This window comes from Cyanistes caeruleus, chromosome 2 (assembly GCF_971803275.1).
Source record: "Cyanistes caeruleus chromosome 2, bCyaCae1.hap1.1, whole genome shotgun sequence".
NCBI classification, from domain to species: Eukaryota; Metazoa; Chordata; class Aves; order Passeriformes; family Paridae; genus Cyanistes; species Cyanistes caeruleus.
Window position 1 is genome coordinate 5,396,745 of NC_141702.1, and position 19,417 is coordinate 5,416,161.

The 19,417-nt window shown below is 39.6% G+C and overlaps 1 protein-coding gene across 12 annotated transcripts in view; it reads right to left on the reverse strand.

The window, feature by feature from the left end:
- Positions 1–955: 955 nt before the first annotated feature.
- SUPT3H (SPT3 homolog, SAGA and STAGA complex component) overlaps positions 956–19,417 on the reverse strand; it is a 253,337-nt gene continuing 234,875 nt past the window's right edge. For all 12 annotated transcript variants that reach the window (XM_086875608.1, XM_086875609.1, XM_086875610.1 and 9 more), the window contains one exon: positions 956–2,732. In XM_086875608.1, the coding sequence (XP_086731734.1) occupies positions 2,691–2,732 (42 nt within the window). In that variant the 3' untranslated portion in view covers positions 956–2,690. The remainder of the gene's footprint in view (positions 2,733–19,417) is intronic.

Here is a 19,417-nt window from a genome sequence, read left to right on the forward strand (position 1 = left end):
GGATGGCTGAAATAAAAACTGATAAAAACAGGTAGTTTAACCACAGAGCAGGGCAGGCACTGAGCTGAGAGCAAAACTCACAGTCCCTTAGATGATATACAGTCATATTCCTACCGAAACTGAAGTTTTCCTTCTTCAGGTAACTAATGTGAAATAATCAACATTACCTGATTCAGTACCAATAAATCCTGGCTAAGAATAGAAATGATCTTCAAGTTGAAATTACAGAAGTGTAAAGCTATTCATATGCAGCCATTAACTGAATCTCAAGCTGAATTTTATACATATAATAAAAATGTGTAGTACTGGCCTAAATATACATCTCTGTTTCTGCAGCATGGGAAGTGGTGCTAAGAAACACTCCAAGTGCAGCACAAGTATTACTGGTTGCATTTTTGTTTTAAGCAGAGTTAAAGAAAACTCTAAAGAAGAGAAAAAAAGTGATTACTTCCCAAAATAAGAATAAACTGGGTTATACCAAGATAGGGAGACACAACATACCTTGTTTGACTCTAAATTCAGCTCCCTGACTTGTGCAGAGAAGTGAAAGGTTATTATATGGGTTTACTGGGCAAACCCAGATTTTATAAATAATTGCCTGTCAGGCTGTTCAAGATAGACAAACACAGAGCAGACCAACAAAAACATGATCTGTCATATTTCTGAGAGAAATGTATGTTGAGTCTTCATTCTCTGGGACTTTAAGGAGACCAGTAAAAAATAAGTGCCAGTATTTTTCCTGCTTATGCATATTTTAAAATGTAAAATCTGGGAGAGAGACAGCAACAGAAGGAATTTAGATTCCACTACCCAGTGCCTGAAATGGTTTCTTCTGTCTGTATCCCTGCAGATCGAAACCAAATACAATAAATGCTGGTGTTCTTTTAAAAAAGTCTGGATGTTTACAGCAAGCATATAATTTTCCATGATTAAGGATGCCAACAAAAATAAAGAGTGATGATAAAAAGAAAAGTTTAATCATATATTTCAAGAAGCACAAATGGAACATCAGAAAACTTCCCCCGCCCTCGTTTAATACATTGTACACATTACTTTTAGTCCTTTACACACAGAAAATTTCCAGAAAACAGAAGTGTAAGCAGATAAAAGATAAAAGCAATTTATAAATGGCAGCAATATTGGACATACGACGTTTACTTTTACAATACATTGGTTGCAAAGAGAATTTTTCCATTTATTTAAAAAATACACATATATTTAAAGTTTTTGCAAGCAGGTCCAGGAGAGCAGGACAACAAAACCACCTAAAAACGACCACAAGAGGAGCACAGAGCAGGAGTGAAAAATTAAGACCTCACATACTAAGCAGAGAGGAGGAGGAGGATGGCTGCACTATATAAAATACTTTGCTTTCTCCTTTGATCCCTTGAGTGCTCTGTATTAACTTGAGGCTTAAGTTGGATTCCAACCCTGAGCTCAGGGCAGATGAAGAAGACCCCTGATGTGTGGATACCACAGGGACACCAGCAGGACGTGCCAGCAGATGCTGGTGAGGGGCTGAAGCAGGAGCCCTTTTCCCTGCTCAAGCATCGCCGTGGTTAGCTCTATATTTGTACGGTTTTTACGGGAAGAAATGAACGTGCTTGTGAGGCCAGCAAAGGCTGGAAGAGCAAAGGGACGGGAACAAGCATAGAGGCAGGGACTGAGATTTAAAAAAAAAAATTAAAAAAAATCTTGAAAACAAACAACCTTAGCTAAAATATATATATAAAAAAAAAAAAAAAAAAGGAAAAAGAGCTGGTTTCTTCTTTAAGCAAATCCAACAGTAATGCTGCCTTTGTCAACAACAAGGACAACATCTGCTTCCTGCAGCAAACGCTGAGCAAGTACACAACGTTAAGCCCTTGCCTAGAACCACTGAGACAGACACAGTTATTGAAACACTTTAGAATGTATTTTTCCAAATAGGGATCCAATCCAGTGCCAAGTCACTGCAAAGGCTTTCTTTGATTTTGGACAATGATGGCTCAAACCTTAGGAGATGCCAATATTGAAAATTTGGGTGTGAGCCCATCTTTGGGTCTGCAAAAAGCCAAGTCTCTAACTGGTAACATTTAGTTTACCTGAACTTTTTCTGAGTATCTTTGCATCCAAACTTGGTATGGCTGTCATCAAAATCCCCTCACTGGACTGAACTGGGTTATCCTCTATGAACACATATTAATTGAGGGAAACAAGTGGAAATTAGTAGAAAATAGAGGGAAATAGTTTTTGTTTTTATAAAAATTGCGAAGAAAACTACATAACCTTTATACAACCTAATGAACCAACACAATCCAGTCTATATCTGGCCTCTTCCTGCCCCATCCTGCTTTACAAAAAACATCTTTTGGAGAACATACAGACTTCCAGACACTTAAATAAAAATGACATGGCAGTCAGAAAGTCCCCTGCAAACTTCAGCATTGTCTGAGTTGCATTCTTGTCCACCTACACCCTATCCCAAACATCCTGCCATTAATTAGCTAAATGTTCCAGCTAGTAAACAAGAATAACGATTGAGGGGGCTGGAAAAAGAGACAGAGACAGCCAGCAGATAGTCACAACAAACCAGCCCACTCACTGGTACATGGAGACATTGGAGCTTGTATTTTTTTTCCTTCCATGGAGGGGAAAGAAAATCACCTTAATATAATACTGTCTTTCCTGTTGCTGCAGCCACATCCACATCAGCAGGCGAGAAAAGTCATCCCATTCCTGCGGTAGGCACTCTGTCAGGGAAAGAGAAAATCTGCAGTGAATTATCACATCAGCTTCAACAAGGGAAGGAGGCCGAGAGAAAGGCAAGGCTTTCTTCCTGTTTTGTAGGCTATTCTGGCTGCAATCTAATAGTGCTCTTAATCTGAACATTTCTGGTGGGGAAGCTGTAAGCAACCACTTTGTCTATTAAAAAATCAGTGTGGTTAACAAGTGGTTAGTGACTCTATTTCAGGAGAGCAAGAGATAGGCAAAAATGTAACATCCTCCTTTGTTAACTGCCTGCAAAATAGAGGAGGCCAAAAAGACACCATTATGCTGAACCTGTTTGTCCTTTAGAGGCACTATTCACCATGTTCAAGAATCATTTCTAAATTGCCTGAATACTCTATAAATTGTTGAATAATTTCAGTTTTCCAAGCTTAATCTATAGTCTGAGTCTAAAGTTATGTAAACAGACACTGGTATAATCCCCACCACTCCAAACCCAAATGAATATTAAAGACTCTCTGGTCAGTAGGAAATAATTTGATATCCCATATATTGTAACCTGGGATGATGTGTTTACAATGGTAAAGAAGCACAGGAGTTAAGTGGCACTTGAGAAAATAATTTTAAAAGATCCTGTGACACTGACTGCCTAAAATACCTTTCATGTATTTTTAACAGCTTTTTCTGAATCAATATAGGAAACTATACCTTTTAATGTCACTGAAAACCCTATAATGTAAGGAGATATTCTCAGTTTAAAAATACTTTCTTTTTCTATTAACATTATCTTTAAAAAAAGCAAAGAATTTTAAATAGTTTTGCTTTATTTGGTTCACCTTCAGCAGCCATCCTGTTTTAAAAACAAAAATGTAGTCATCTATTTCATTACAGTTAGTGCTTCATCAGATTTATTTTGTACCTCTTCAGTTGAAGCACGTAGGAAGTGCCATATATAACCACCATTTTTAGTGGCTCTACCAATTTCCTAATTAATTTCAGCCAGATCAATTTCTCCTCTTTTTAACTAGAGTAACATTAGGAGCAAAGGATAACCTCAAACAACTTTGGGTATAAATAGCATTTATACTGAACTGTAAAGAAATAATTTCAAAGCAGTAAGGATGTATTCAGAGAGACGTTTTACAGACAGTGAATATGCAAAAGGAAATATGTACAAGATGTTCATTACAGCAGCCTTTACATTAACACCACACTTCAGTCTGAAGATCTAGCAGCATATGGCATTAAAGCTGAAGAGCAGAACATCAGCTCTGGGATATACAGCCAAGACATGACAGTATCACCAGAAACAAAACACAAAATAAATCCACAGACTCTATACCCAAACATGAAATGCCCAAAACAGACTAGCCAATAATTTTGAAAGAATCCAATATATTACCACAACCACAAACAGAAAGTCCAAGGCAGTTTGGATGTTCAGCTTGCCCAAACCATTATGGCTGGCATTTGGAAGTCAATGCAAAAGTAATGTTTTTAGCTGCTTGACCCTGATAGTTTCACAAGGCTTTATAACCCAAGCAACAACCTTTAACACATAAAACAAAATATTCAGGACTACTGTGCAGTTTGCTTGGAGACAAATGATCCCAAGCACAAAGCTGGATCTACATGAAAGATAAAAGGCTGAATTTTGCAGAAGGAATTTTGGTTGTGAAGCAAAGTTGGGCTTGGCTGGGCTCACCTGGGAAATAACGAAGTGTAATATTTTCCAACATGGGCAGTGTTGTACAGCCAATTATATCCCTGCAAAGGTCATTTCAGAAGCCAGTTTCATGGCAGGCAGGATAACACCTTTGGAGAGTTGGGCACACCCACTGGTCTATATTTAGTGATATAACAAGTGTGGCTATAGTTAGGATTGAGAACTATTTCCTACCTCATTCCCCCTTTCACATACTTTAAAATTTCTGAAACATTTGCCCTTGGGCTGAAATTTCCTCTGCTTTAATCTCTGCCTGAAGTTCACTTTCTTTGGAAAGGACCAACAAAATTCCTGAAGCCATTATGAAGTACAGCAATAATGAAAACAACACATTTTTTCCTTCCCAAGTCAGGCAAAATGGTTCTGATATATGTATATTTTGCTATGGAATTTAGCCATAAATTGAAACATTTTACCCAGAAACCATCCATACCTTCAACCTCAGCATAAAGGTAACTGTTTTGAAAATCAGTATTTCAGAGGAAGGAGTTTGATTCATCCCATTCCATAACAAGATAACACTTCGTTCTCATTTTGATACATTCCTAGATAATAAAGGTTAACCTCCAAAATACTTTTTATGCAGAGCAAAAGTATTTTACAGACATCCCATTTTTCTGAGTTATACCAGATATCTTTTAAGATCTATACAGCTGAATTTGTGATACTGAAAGGCAGATCTTTACATGCCAAGAATCATGAAGAGAAAGAGCAAGATGTTTTTCATAAAATTCACATGTGTATGTGCCCTTGCAAGAGTTTAGATGTATGTGGCAGACATTTAATGTGGTTGGAGATAATTTAGAGGGTTTGGATGACACTTCTGGGTGCTTTATGCCACTTTGGCAGCATCCACATTTAATTTTATTTTTTTTTTTTAATATGATTATTTGGCTCAGAATTACAGATAGAGGATGATGCAGGCTCTTGATGTGGGATTAAAATAGCTGTATCCATTTTGCTGGATATGTCTTGCTGTCAAGAGATAACATGAGTCTATGGACTCCTGGCTCCTGGAGCCCTTTCTGGAAAAGTGTCTACTGAATCCAAATTTTCTGTGTGTTCTCTCTTAAAATTTACTACCAGGCTGTGTTTTGACTTTTCCTGCTGTGGGCTGAGTCTCTGCTATGGCTGAAGCTCTGTCAGCCTCTTGCTGTACCCAGTATGTGCAGGGGTGGTAAAGGGACCACCTTTCAGGCATGGGGAATCACTAACCTGGCCCAAATTATACAGAATGGCTTCCACACCCTGAAAAGGTGATCTAACATTATCTGGCTAATCTAGCTCCCATAGAAACACTTCCTGCTCCTTGGTATCCTATGACAAGCTTTTTCTTCCTTTTCTTTGACCTCCTTGAAGGTAGAAGGAGAGATTGCTGCCAACCAGAGACAGAGGATGCACAGGCTGTGACAATGTGAAAGCAGAAACATGACCTTCATCTTGTCCAGGCCACTCTTACCACCTGCTCCAGTTTAGGGAAGATTTGTGATGATTTTGCTTCTTAGTCCTCATTTTTTAGTCCTATCCTGACCTAGTGGGTCCATCCCTGCCCATGGCAGTGGGGTTGGAACCAGATCTTTAGCAGCTCCTCTAACCCCAACCACTCTACGAGTCTACTCCATGAAGGCATCTCGTGAAGAGTCTTCTCAGGCATCCTCTATATAGGAATGCTCCCTTGAAAATGTTGCTCCTTCAAGTTGTCAAAGCACATTGGATTCTGACACAGGATCCTCTCTGGAAACACTATCATTATTTAATCAGTGAAGGCAGGCTTTTTTCCAACAATCTGAAAGGAGGCACAATGAAGCAGGAAAGATAGGCAGTGTTCACTGCTGTCAGTCACCTAAAACCAGTATCTTGTTTTGCCCTTAGTTTGGTGAAAGAAGGAAAAACTAACAGCTTAAAAAGCCAGCATGACACAAGGCAACTTGGCCAAGCAAATCCTCAAATTTAATGAAAAACATCCATTTTCTACTCCCTTTGTTCCCAGTACCATTCTCTCTGGCAGTGGTAGCCCACGGCAGTGCCATTATGAAGGACCAAAAAGAACTACTCCAAGAAAAGGGCAGCAAAATTCCTGTCCTCACAGTAGGTCCCACGAAATGGGACAGCTTACTGAAGAGTTCATAGGACAATTTAAAGGACAGATAACTGTGTTCATTAGCAGTTTAGGACAAGGAGAATGGGTTTAAACTGAAAGAGAGTAGGCTTAGATTGGATATTAGGAAGACATTGTTCCCTCTGAGGATGGTGAGGCCTGGCACGGATTGCCCAGAGAAGCTGTGGTTGCTCCATCCCTGAAAGTGTCCAAGGCCAGGTTGGATGGGGCTTGGAGAAACCTGGGACAGTGGAAGGTGTCCCTGCCCATGGTGGGGGGTGGGAACTGCACGATCTTTAACATCCCTTCCAACCCAGACTGTGATTCTACCATTTACAGAAACAAGTCCCAGCCAAACATGAAAATGTTTAAGTACTCCTCAATGAGAGAACAGAGTAGATTAGAATACCAAGCCTTCTGAACAGGCACCTCAGCTAGACATGGTTTCCAGTTAACAATTTACACTAGTGCATAATTTCACAGCTGTAGCATGATGAGAAAGAATAATTTTGGCAGGAGAAAGAAACAGCTGTGATTTTTGAGTGGGCTGAGGCTTAATTTTTATTTGGGATAAAATTTGGAAAGTCTGGGGTAAAACATCTCCAGCGGGCACCTGAGACACCAAAGTTTATTGGGCCAAATCCTACACTGGTTTAAGCTTGCAGTTCTCCTTGCATTAAAGTTAAGCACAATGTCACACTGCAGGCCTGTTGTATCACTTAGAGACATTAGATCCTGAATTATAAACCCTGTATAAGTCAGTTACAGAACAGCATTTATAAAACTTGAAGTTTCCCTTTCTTGGTGTCCTCTTGTATGTGTGTGGGCAAGTGGTTTAATTACAGCTCATAAAGTGGAATGGCAGACAGAGACATCCAAATCAAAGAGCAAGACCTGGCTGAACTTCATTAGCAAACATAAATGCAAATAGGCACATCTTGTTTGTGACATGCCACGGTCCTTTCCGCCTTGGGTAATTTTACTCTATTCTCTGACATTTGCATAAATGTAAATCAAACCATATGACTTGAGCAGGTTTGTGATAGGGGAATCATATGCAAAACTTCTTTCCATGAAATAATTCTCTTTGTGCGGTCTTACAATGTAACTGTGAAAATCAGGGAGGGTTGGACCTCAGACAGTGAGTTCCTTTATTTAAGAACAGTGGAGGGAGCCCTGCCCTTTAAATAAGAGACATTCTTGGATCAGACACTGGCTGGCAGGATGGAAAAAAGGATGTAGCATTAACTTTCATTCCATTCCAAATAACCTGGAACCCATAAACCACCAAGATTCTCTAATTTTGAATCTGCTCCTTTTCTCCCTGTCTCTTCTTTCCATTTTATTTGGGAAATGTTAACTTTGAAATTTCATTAGCTTGCCATAATATCAAACAGGTCACCCTGGACAGATTCATAACTCTTTGTACATAAAAACATCTAGATTAAAACCCCTTCCTAATTCTTTAATACTTCTCTAATTTTTCCCAGCCTGAACAGACAAACCACATGCAAAGAAGTGTCAGCTTATTTAGAGATTAAAATAATAATTAGTTTATGAGGCAAAGTATAAGCAACATTGTTTGAAAAAGAAAATCCATGTGTTGTTTAGAATTAGTTGCTTCTGTTTAAGTTTAAATAAATTCATGTGGATATAAAGTCTATTTATTAAAAGTGCATCCATGTTACAAAAGAAATATAATGGATAATTCTCCCTCCAATTTAAAACAATAGCACTGAATGCTCTGATTCCACAAACCCATCTTTAATCAGTAGCCAAAGCACAGATGTCTGATATTACTCAAAGGATGCGGGAGCGCTTCATGTACGTAATGTCTTGTACATGGTCAGTAATGAATAACACACCCCAAATATGTATCTATGGACACCCAGGTTTAGCACGTTACAGACTTACTTGTATGATGCTCTGGCTGATCTGCCCTGCTGTAGCCATGAGATCTTGTGGATTTCATTTATGATGAGGCCAGACCAATGTGCTGAGAGCTACAGCATCCTTTTATCCGTACCGTAACAGTCCCTCTGGAAGCACAACCACATTGGTGCTCATGCTAGATCCCAGGAAACCTCAGTTAGGTGGAAGGAACGCCAAGAGCTGCATTCCTGAGGTCTGTTCCCTGAGTCCTCAGCCTGCTGAGACACCAAGGACAGCCACAGTGTCCATACCAGAGTACCTGCTCTCAGGAAGGGGCTGGAGATCACACCACTTCATGTAGGTATCCACAAACATCATGCACTGATAAAAGCACTACTCCAATAAACCAACAAAATGCTTCCCAGCAAAGTCAGCTCTGGGCTTTGGTTGACCTTTTACCTTCCAGTGGCATAAACTTCTTAAATAATTTTGTAAAACTGGGCTGCTGTGTATGGGAATGGGACATATACAGGACATAGCATCCAAGTCTGTTAAAGAACATATTCTATATCTCAACTATCCAAATTTTTTATTGTTGTTCTCTGCTTCTGGGATAAATGACATTCCCAAGGCTGATGGAAATGTAGGATCACTGGAAAACAAGGACCAAATATTTTCAGACACCCTGTGTAGTACCACTACTGGATGGAGAACAAAATGTAGGGCTTGTACTGCTCTCTGTGTATACTGTCCTCCAGTGTATTTGGCCAAAATTGCAGTGCTGCAGTTAACCAGAAAATGCTGCTCTCAGGGCTGGGCTGGTATTGTAAAAAAGAAAAAACAAGGCAAAAGGACCATGGCTTCTGTTGCAGCAAGAACTGGGGTGTGGGAGTGGGGTACCAGTGTCTGCCAAGAGAAAAAAGGAACAAAATTGGTGGGGAGAGAGGGATCATTTTAAGTCTCTCAGAGGGTACTGTAAACAGTGGAGAAAGAAGGAAAAAACGGAACTATAAAACAATACTTGGCAGCCAGCTTTGTAAAACAAACATATTTTCACAAAGTCTTTCCCATCACTGCCACCAGCTTTAATGGACTTTATTTGTCTGAGAGCAAGAATCTCTTTTTAATTGTCAGAGGAAAGATGACGCTGCTTTGCACTGTGATAGAAATTCCTGTTCTGAGCCCTACTTCAACCACACGCTCCATTCACAGTCAGGGAGAGGAATGCCTTCCCCCAGGCTGCAAAACCTGTAGCAGGGCTCCATCACTTCTTCCCTGGACAGCATTAGCTGCCTTTCCTGTGGAGAAAGTTGAAATCCACCAGCAAGTTCCTCTTGCCTTGGGTCTAATGGCCCGTAACTGTCTGCCCAGGACACACTGCTGACAAAGTACACAGCAGGTCTCCATCAAGCATCAGACCTTGATGGATATGACCTGTTGGAATCCAGAATGATTGGTAAAGCTTAATCCCCTCACCAACTGGAAAGGCAGTGGTTCCTGAGTGTCCCTGATCTCCTTGTGAGCAGTGCAATTAGTTCACTTGTATTTTTACTACCTCACTGGTCAAAACACCTGGAGTTGTTCAAGGATCAAACTCTCCCTTCCTGATGTGCCTCAGCTCACTGCTTTCTCTGCATGGCAACAATAATGTACACATGGAACTTTATTATATCTGAAAATTAAATTAAAGCTGTAAGTCTTGAGACTTTAGGTATGATTAGACACTGAAACCTCTGGTTGATGACTCAGGGCACTGCACAGTCACAGCACTCCCACGTGAAAATATACCACTAACAATAAAAATCTCATTCAGCCTGAGAGCAATTCAGCACCAAACAACCTGGATGGCTCCCTGTCTCCAGGGATAACTTTATTTGACTTTTTAAGGTTTTCTTCTGCTGTAGAAGCTCAGGGTTTTTTCTGCAGGAAGTGACAGAAGAGGTTAAATTTCCCCTCTGTGTCACCACTGCTCATGACCTCAGCATAGGACCTAAAGAGCAAATTTATTTGGAAACAATATGGTGTGGTACAGTCGTCTGAGTACAAGGGTAGGAGCCAGGGCTGGGCTCTGCTCCCAGCTCTGACACTTACTTGCTGTGTGGCCTCAGACAAACCACTTAGTGCCTCAGTGCTTCCATTTCCCCTGCCTTTGAAACAGAAATACTATCACTCACTGAAAACCTTTTTTTGAGGATTGCTTGATTACAGAGCTAATACATGATAGTTTGAACATATTGTATACTATGCCATAATTATTATTTTCATTGCATTATATCTTCCATTGTAATGGCTAAAATACCAGATATATAGAAAAGGATGCTGAAATTGGCAGCTATTGCATAGGAGGAGGGGGTATTACTTTGAAATTAAATTATTTGTGAAACCAAGATAGTTCACCTACATTTTTCCCTTAAAACTGTTGAAATTGTAATGAAAAGCAGCATCTAATGACATTTTTCAACACACTTCTCCCTCACCTCCTGAAAGCATCTTGAAAACGCTCTCTGCAGAGGGCACAGCACCTCTGCTCCCTGATTCAACAGAGCTTTTCAGTGGGGAAACAAGAGCCCAACCAACAGCTCGGGTCTGTGAAGAGAGGAATTTTCTCAGGCTGGTGGCAGCACTGGGGTACAGCCACTTCTCACCCTGCTCAGCCCTGACTGATGTGCTCTGTCTGCAGAGGGGCGCCGGCGCACCGGAGCAGTGGGAGGTAAGAGGAATTAAGGTAATGCATCAGTGGTTGCCAGTGAAAGAGATGGGAAGAGGGGGGAGAAAAAAAAAAAAAAAAAAAGAGGAAAAAAAAAAAGAGGCAAAAGAAATATACTATTTCAATCAAAGTCTGAAATTTGTAGAAGTGGTTTTGGTCTCAATATAGAAAAAATATTTATCCAAGAAACTCCTACTCGGGTGCGAACATCCTACTTCTAGTGGGATTTTGTTTGGCAAAGTGCTGTGAAAGAGTGGAAGCTAATACAGAACATGTCTATAAACAAATATATTTATTTAGTACAGATTGACACATTCACTAGAGTATTTCAGTGATTACACGTGTAAAACTATTTCCTATAGTGGTTTCCTTTTGTGATTCTGCTAATTTATTCAATCCACCCCATTTTCATGCATTGAATGTTATGAGCCATTTCAGCCACCCAGACTGAAACACATTTGGAGACTACATCCCTGCTTTTTCATTTCATCATCTACACATAATTATTTGGTGATATTAGGCATTTGAGCTCAGATGGAAGCCAACCAACATTTTAATAGCTTAAAAATTACACAAAATGAAGTTTGCCCTGAGGTTAATGAATAAAAGCCAAATCTTGAGGCTCTTGCTCAGTTTTTACTCACTCCTTATTCAGGCAAAAGTTGAGTCAATTGTAGGTTGGACTGATTAAAACCAGAAAAACATATATTTGGACCTTTCTCTCAGGTAAAACAGAATAAATTACCTAGGATTAGGCTGCAGAATGGCATCCAATCGATCTTTCACATGTATTACTGCAACACGCTAGAGAAAAAAAATCCAAGTGCTGAGGCAGTTTAACCAGTTAAACCAATATTTTAGCAGCAGAATAAATTATTATACACTACCAGGTTTTATGACATTTATATTAGAAATAGCCCTGAATCAAAATAGGTTTCCTGGTCCCTCCTGGACTTCTGAAAATCAGGATCAAATTCAAACTTAAGAAATGGTTCACTAAATATGAAAGCCAAATGCGCTTATCCTTCAAAACAAAGCTCCATCCTTAATTTGAACAATAATCCAGGCATGTATTGATACAGGTATTTGATTTTTGATGATGGTAAGCATTTATAACTTAGGAAATTAAAAGCTTTTCTTTAATTACATTCAGGATGTCCTACTCCTTATACAAAGAATGCAATATGCCTGTAAAAAATACAAAGCAGACCAGTTAATTGGTTTGAACACTTAACACTTCACCAGTAATTGGTGATAATCACAGAAGGATGCTTCTCCCTTAAGTCACAAGCCATTAAATATTGGGCCAGTCTTGGAAAAGTAATGACACATTTATCCCATTCAAGTCAGATTTAAGCATGAGGATTTGGAAAAGAAAGGAATATGAATGACTGATTTCTTATGCAAAGCAAACAGAAGAAGGAAAAAACAGGTAACAAGAATGAAGTGGTCAATGTGTAGATGTGGCAGTTGGGGACTGGTTTTAGTGCTGGGCTTGGCAGTGCTGGGTTAATGATTGGGTTCAATGATCTTAGAGAGCTTTTCCAACCTAAATGATTCTATGATTTGTGAAAAATACCAGATCCTGACTGGGTCTGGGTGATCCTGCTCACTATCTCCTGCAATTCAATCTCACTGCTGAAATATGCTGAGCACATGAGGAGCTGGACTTGGGGATGGCTTTGTTTATAAAGGAATGAGTTGAGACATGTGAAGAGAGCAGTCCCCTCCTGGCCACCACTCAAGCTTCAGGGCCTGGTTCTGCTCTCCCCAGCATTTCTTACTGCAGGACAGAGGAGAGCCCTCATTGCACTCTCAGAGAGCTGCGGGCAAGTTCTGGGCTGTAAGAATGCACCAAGGAACTTGGGATCCCAAGGAAGTGAAGGTTTTTTGTTACATTATATTTTTTAAATGGCATCATATCCACAATCATATGTTGGAAAAGCTGGTTCACAAGTGGACATAGACTTCAAGTCTCTCTAATCTATGGCTCAAGTTATCTTGAATCTTTCAAAATGTCTTTCTGTCCATCTGTTTCTTACCTGCTGAACATCTTGATCAAATGGGTCATCCCAGGGACACTGGATGGGTGCTGAGAATAACAGGATTCCAAGATGTTCTTCCTAGAAGTGACTAAAAATTCCTTTTGGTAGTTGCTGACTGATTGTTTGTGGTTGGGGGTGGGCAAATAATATTAACTTTGTGAAGCAAATGAAATAACTCAACAGACTAAGAACCTCCATGCTATAGATCCCCTCCACAGACCTAATTTCCTATGTCACTTCCTATGGCACATGATACTTAAATGAAATTTATTTTGAAATGCAAGGACAGACCAATGCCATCAACAATATCTCAGTGGTTTGAGCCATCACATCAAACTCTCTTTTCTTTACCACATCTCATCTTTTTCTCTTGTGTCCAGTTTAAGAGCAGACACACATTTATATACACATCTATAAAAGTGATACTTGTCTGAAAACGAACTGGCCAGGCCATGAGATTCTTCTGGCTGATTGCCATTGTTCAGTCACTATATATGGGTTTAGGAATAGGGAGATGAATTACTCGCTTGTAACCCCACCATGGGCTTTTCATGATATCACAGCCCATATTTTTTTAATAACATCGAGGAATATTTAAATCCTGTGTGGAAGTTTTTTCATACATACTCCTTTGATGTTAGAACATTTTGATTTGTGTGCATGCTGACACCAGAACATCTCGATTACTGCATGTTCATTTATCAGAGAGTGCGGGGTTGACCCCGTTTGGATGTGTAATTATTGCATCAAATAGATAACATGGGCTAATCATGCTGACAGCACCATCCCCACTTCCAGTGGCTGGAAATGAAAGAATACTAAATAATTACTTTAAATGAAGAGTTAGTTAGATCTCATTAAATGTTATTGTTAACTAAAACAATAAAAGTGTTTATATTTTAAAAAAGCAGAAAGGTGGTAGGGAGTAAGTGAGCCCCAAGCCTAGAACACACTGAAGTTCCTGGATTTAAATGTAATGGGACCCAGTGGATCCAGGCTTCAGCAAAGACAGAGCTGTTGTCTCCAGCACATTATTTATTGTACTGGTGTAATTCCTTTTTCCTTTGTTTCTCCTTTTCCCCCCAGAAGAATGGCTATTGGTAAGATGGGAATGTGAAATCCAGGTTTTCATCTCTCCAGTAGCTCTGAATCTCCTGGCTTTTGTGGACTGAAATCAGACCCTGAAATCACTTTTGTGCATTTTGTTTTGGGTAATTGACATTAATTTTTAGGTTGCATCACTGACATCAATCAGCACTACTCTCAGAGGACTAGAGTTAAGGGGCCACAATAAAAGGCCATGATATTGTTTCTTTTGTTTTATTTTTGGAGCACTTTGACTACTCTGTACTTTTCCAGTGGATGTTACATTTTTTTGGGGTGAGACAGTTTAAAACATTACTGACTGTCTCATTTAAAATAATACTTTGGCATTACGGTGAATGCCTGGCTCCAAGGGCTGGGACAGCCAAGGCTGGTAAAAATTCAAGTTGATACCTTTTGTCTATGTAACACTTTGAAGAAACTATGAAATGACAACACATTTCTTTAGAGAGAGCCCTGCTGCCCATTACAGATGTTTCCCATATGGTAAAGGAAAGGTTGGTCCCTTCCCCCTCCACTCATCAGTGTTCTCACATCGTAGCAGGAATCTACAAAGACAACACGGCTGTAAATGACACCGCACAGAAGCCTCCAGCAGCACGTACTGCCAAGGGAGAAGCTGATTTTCATTGTCAGGGCACGAATACACTCCACTGCAGCCCATTGATGGGGAGCATTTTGACTCTTCAGCTCCCTGCTTCACCAGTGTATGGCACAAAAACCCTGGAATAAGTGTCCAAGAGAAGCCAGACTAGGTTTCAGACGCTAAAATGATGAGATGGAGAAAATAAATTAAATGAGTAGAAATTACTGCAGATGATCATCCTGCAGCAGCTGCTGGGGTCAACATCTTCTCCCTCAAACCCTCATGGGTGGGAAGAAAAATTCTTTCTAACACAAGGTCATGATTTTTAGGGAAGAAGAATCTGAGGCACTTCAGTGGGGCTAAGATCTATTTCTTGGACACTGGGACATAGTCACACACACACATTCATAGGTAGGTCTTGAAAACAGCCATTGGGGAGAGAACTGGCCTGTTGCCCCATATTTTGCCTAGAAGTTCATCACCCTAGCTGTACTCAAAATGTTGATAAATCCCAATATTTTTTGGATACTGGAGCTATTCTAACACTCAAGTCTTGAATACAAGTGTGACTTTTTAAGAGTTTTTAATGGGTATTTGAGACATTTTTTCATCTCATCCACTGCTTTCCCAAACCACAGAGTTATCTTATTTCAAAAGTAAACTTCAAAATAAATAAGAACCCAAACATACATGGAGCTTGTCACAAAAAAGAAATAAAATCCTTTTTGTCAATTTCCCTTCGCTTTTAGTTTTAGACAAGGTATGGGACCATCTGGGCTAGTCTATATTTAATTTATACTGGACCACTGTTTTTTCATGACAACCAATTTTAGTAAAATACATACATACTAGTTGGTATATTTTGCCATTGGTTATTATATATTATTGCATAATAGTAATATAATATCTAACATTTCTACAAAATAAACTCTAATGATGAGATTTTGAAAACCAGCTACAGATCTTAGCTGGCCATTTCACCAGTAACTATGTATGTGAGGCTACAACCTCACACAGACTAAGAAATAAATCTTATATAATATCTAGTTGAACTAGTTGATCTAGTTCTTTGCTTTTTCATTATTACTTCCTTCTCAGCTTTCTAAAAGGTGCACCACTATTAACTCAGTTCTTAGAAACTACAAGATATTCCCCAATAAACTGAATAATTTTCATTTTTCTCTTATTGTATTTCCCTGTTCACCTTTTCCTGTTCCTCACAATAGCATTTTTGCCTAGTTCTTTATTACCAACCCTACTCTGCTTAACTTTAATTCAATCTATCTTTCTATTTATCTTCTTTGCCCTCCTATTCAGCTTACCCACCCTTCAGTTTCCAGCCCATTCTCCCACCTTTCCATAACTCATTATTTCCACTCCCTTTTGACTAGCCTATCTTTGTCTCTGCTGTTTTTCTTCCCAACCTTATTTCTGCAGGCCCTTGTCTTTCACCAACATCATCTCCTCTGTACAGAAGCAAAGGGTTTCTGTGTCTTAAAATAATTCCATTCAAAATTTACTTCACCTTCTCCCAACCATTACTACAATAGACATTAGGGGTCTACAAATATATCTGCAGTTGTTGCAGAAACTGTAGAAAAACAGATCTACTGCTTGTGGTAGGACACAGGAAGAGCTTTGGCAATACCAAAGGGGGCATTGCCCACACAAGAGAGAAACTCAGTGCTTCTGCGTTTCCTAAACACCAATTTGGAGCAGCCAGTGGTTGTCACTCAGGGCACAACAGAGCCCTCGGAATCTTGGGGGAGACACTGCAGCAAAGCATGTTTTGGAGTGATATTTATTCCTCCAGGGGGGCTGTTAATGGGGTGAATCATTGATCCTGACCCACTGTGAACCACTGATCTCCACTGAGGGAGCAAGAAAACAACCCTTTTTTTGTGTGTTCCATGTGGTACTTCCAACAGGTGTTACAGAGAGAAAACAGGGGAAAACAAAATATAACAAATAAACAAAATAATAGATAAAAAGATAGATGAATAAAACATCTTGGTCCTGAACTGGAAGAGAAGACAGATGCAGATTCAGCTTTGGCTTTTGAAATGACTGGGCCAGGGAGCCAAACGGGGGGACGTTTTTTGACTTGTGGGCAAATTTTATCAGGCACCAGGCAGAATCAACCAACCACTTACTCACAGGCCACTTGCCCAGTCTGAGAAGGGAACAATTTTCAGTCTTTGACAGATTGGACTTGAACAGGAACCAGAAGTGAAAGCATCTATTGTCTATTATCCATCCCAGCCCCAAGACTTCCAATTTCTAATTTACCATGTAGCCAGTTCAGAAAAGGTTTGTCAAGCAACAGCCTCTCTAAACAAATTATATTGAAATTCCTTATACTGTGCCACATACTTGACTTGCTGTTCCAGAAAGAGCCACATAATAAGTTTCTAACAAGGACACTGGTTATTAAAGCACTCTCAATTTTCTAGGTCATAGAGGTGAAAGGCAAAGTCAAAATAATTGAAACAAAATATTCTATAAATCATGGGTGTTTACTTACAAAGAAAAAAAAAAAAAGATAAGAAGAGACCTGCTGCTGCACTAACCAAAACTCAGCTAGCTATTTTGAATTACCATGTTCGTGATGAAAGCAAAATTTAAGGCGCCACAGTTGGCTTTTGGAAATATCCAAACAGTTCAAAACCAAACAGAGCTCAGCAACAACTGGATCCTTCTTTCTTTTCCCACTTCTTCCTCCAAAATGTGTAAGACACACATGGCAAAGAAATACACTGGTAATGCATGCTATTCCTTTTTTATCCACTTAAATGTGAGAAGTAGATACCTTTTTAAACATATATGTTTGCTGAGGTAGCCCAGGGATTTAAACTGAGAAGGGCAAAAGTTCTTGATGCAGGTTGTGAAAAGGAAATTTTTTAGAATTGCCATCTGTATCTCCTACTTTCGAGAAACATTAAGATCTGAGCTTTCTGAAAATAACCTTGCATCATCTCAGTATATTTTGAGACATTATTTTTCACAGTGTTGCATCTTTATATTAGTACACAAGAAAAATATTTTTTTTGCTGCAGTTTTATTCTTGAAGAGACACACCTTATTTATCAGCTTCTCAAATGTGTTTCAATCCATACTTACTGTGAAGACTAAGAGTTCATCTGTTTTCTCAAGGAACATGCTTTTTCAAGAATACAGTTAGAAACAACTCCCATTTCTTAGTTTTCTATGTTTTTACCTGTGATTAAATGATGATTCTTCAGTGGTTGAGTAGAACTCATTGAGAATGCACATGCATTTAGGTAATAAAATCATAGAATCATAGAATCACTGACTGGTTTGCATTGGGAAGGACTTTAAAGTCCATTCCAACCCCTTGCCATGAGTCAGGACATCTTCCACTAGACCAGGTTGCTGGTTGATTTAACAATAAAAAGAAAAAATGAAGGAGCAGATTGAGGATCTAAAAGGAGGGCAAAGGAGCTGCAATCTGCCTTCTGATCTGGGGCATGGAGCAGCCCACTACAAGTGACAGAGTGAAATCAGACAGAAGTGGGTAAGAAGAGCTGTGGATGCTCCCATCCCATCAAGACTCAGAGCAGTCACTGTTGGTGGGCTCTAGGGACCCCCAGATGTGATCCTGCCCCACCCCACACTTCCTGGCAAAAAAAAAACAAACAAAAAAAGAAAACAGTTGGGGTTGGCTGTGGTACCACTTGCCTTCCTTCTGGGTGAATCCAGAGGAGGAAGGGATCAGGATAAATTATAGGTCCCTGTAAAAGCTCTGTGTGTTTCTGTTGACGCCATCTGGAAGCAGTGATAATGCCATGATTAGTGGTGGCATTACTACAGAGGATCTGCTGCCTCTATTGAAACCAGCCATGCTGTGTGCTGGCTCATGATGCATGTTTGCTCTAATTTCCTCCCTGACATTTCATTCCTAAAGCTGTCAATATCCCGTTAACCTTCCTGGCATTAAAACTCTTTAACCACGTCCTGTTTCAGCTCTGATTTTGAATCTCAGTTGTGATAAGCAATATCAAAGGCTAAGCTTACAATACACCGTTGGCCTCATCTAAACCACGCTTTAGCTGGGGGGGATTTTTTTCTTGCTTATACACATCATAAAGCAGGATACAAAAATGTGATATCCTAAAACTAGTTCCTTGATTTGTTGCAAATGTTCTTTACTGGTAATTGACAGATCCTGCAGATTTCAAAGGCCAGAAGTGTCCTGTAATCAGGGGAATTGCTCACACTCGGTTCATACAGTTTTAAGTCAGAAGGGAAAATTAGATCATCTAGTCTGACCTCCTGCATACCACAGACCACAGAATTTCAGCCAGTTGCCCTTGTTTTAGGCCAGTAACCAATTTAACAAAAGCATATTTTCCAGAAATTCATTTGACCTCCACTTGGAGTCATCAAGAACGAGACAATGCAGAAATTCACTTGGTACTTTGTTCCACTGTTAATTGCCTTGTGCCTTATTTCTAAGTTGAATTTCTCTGGTGTTAATTTTCTACATAAATGCAAGTTACAAGAATGGGAATTACAACTGTCTCCACAATGGTGACATTAATAGGAAAAG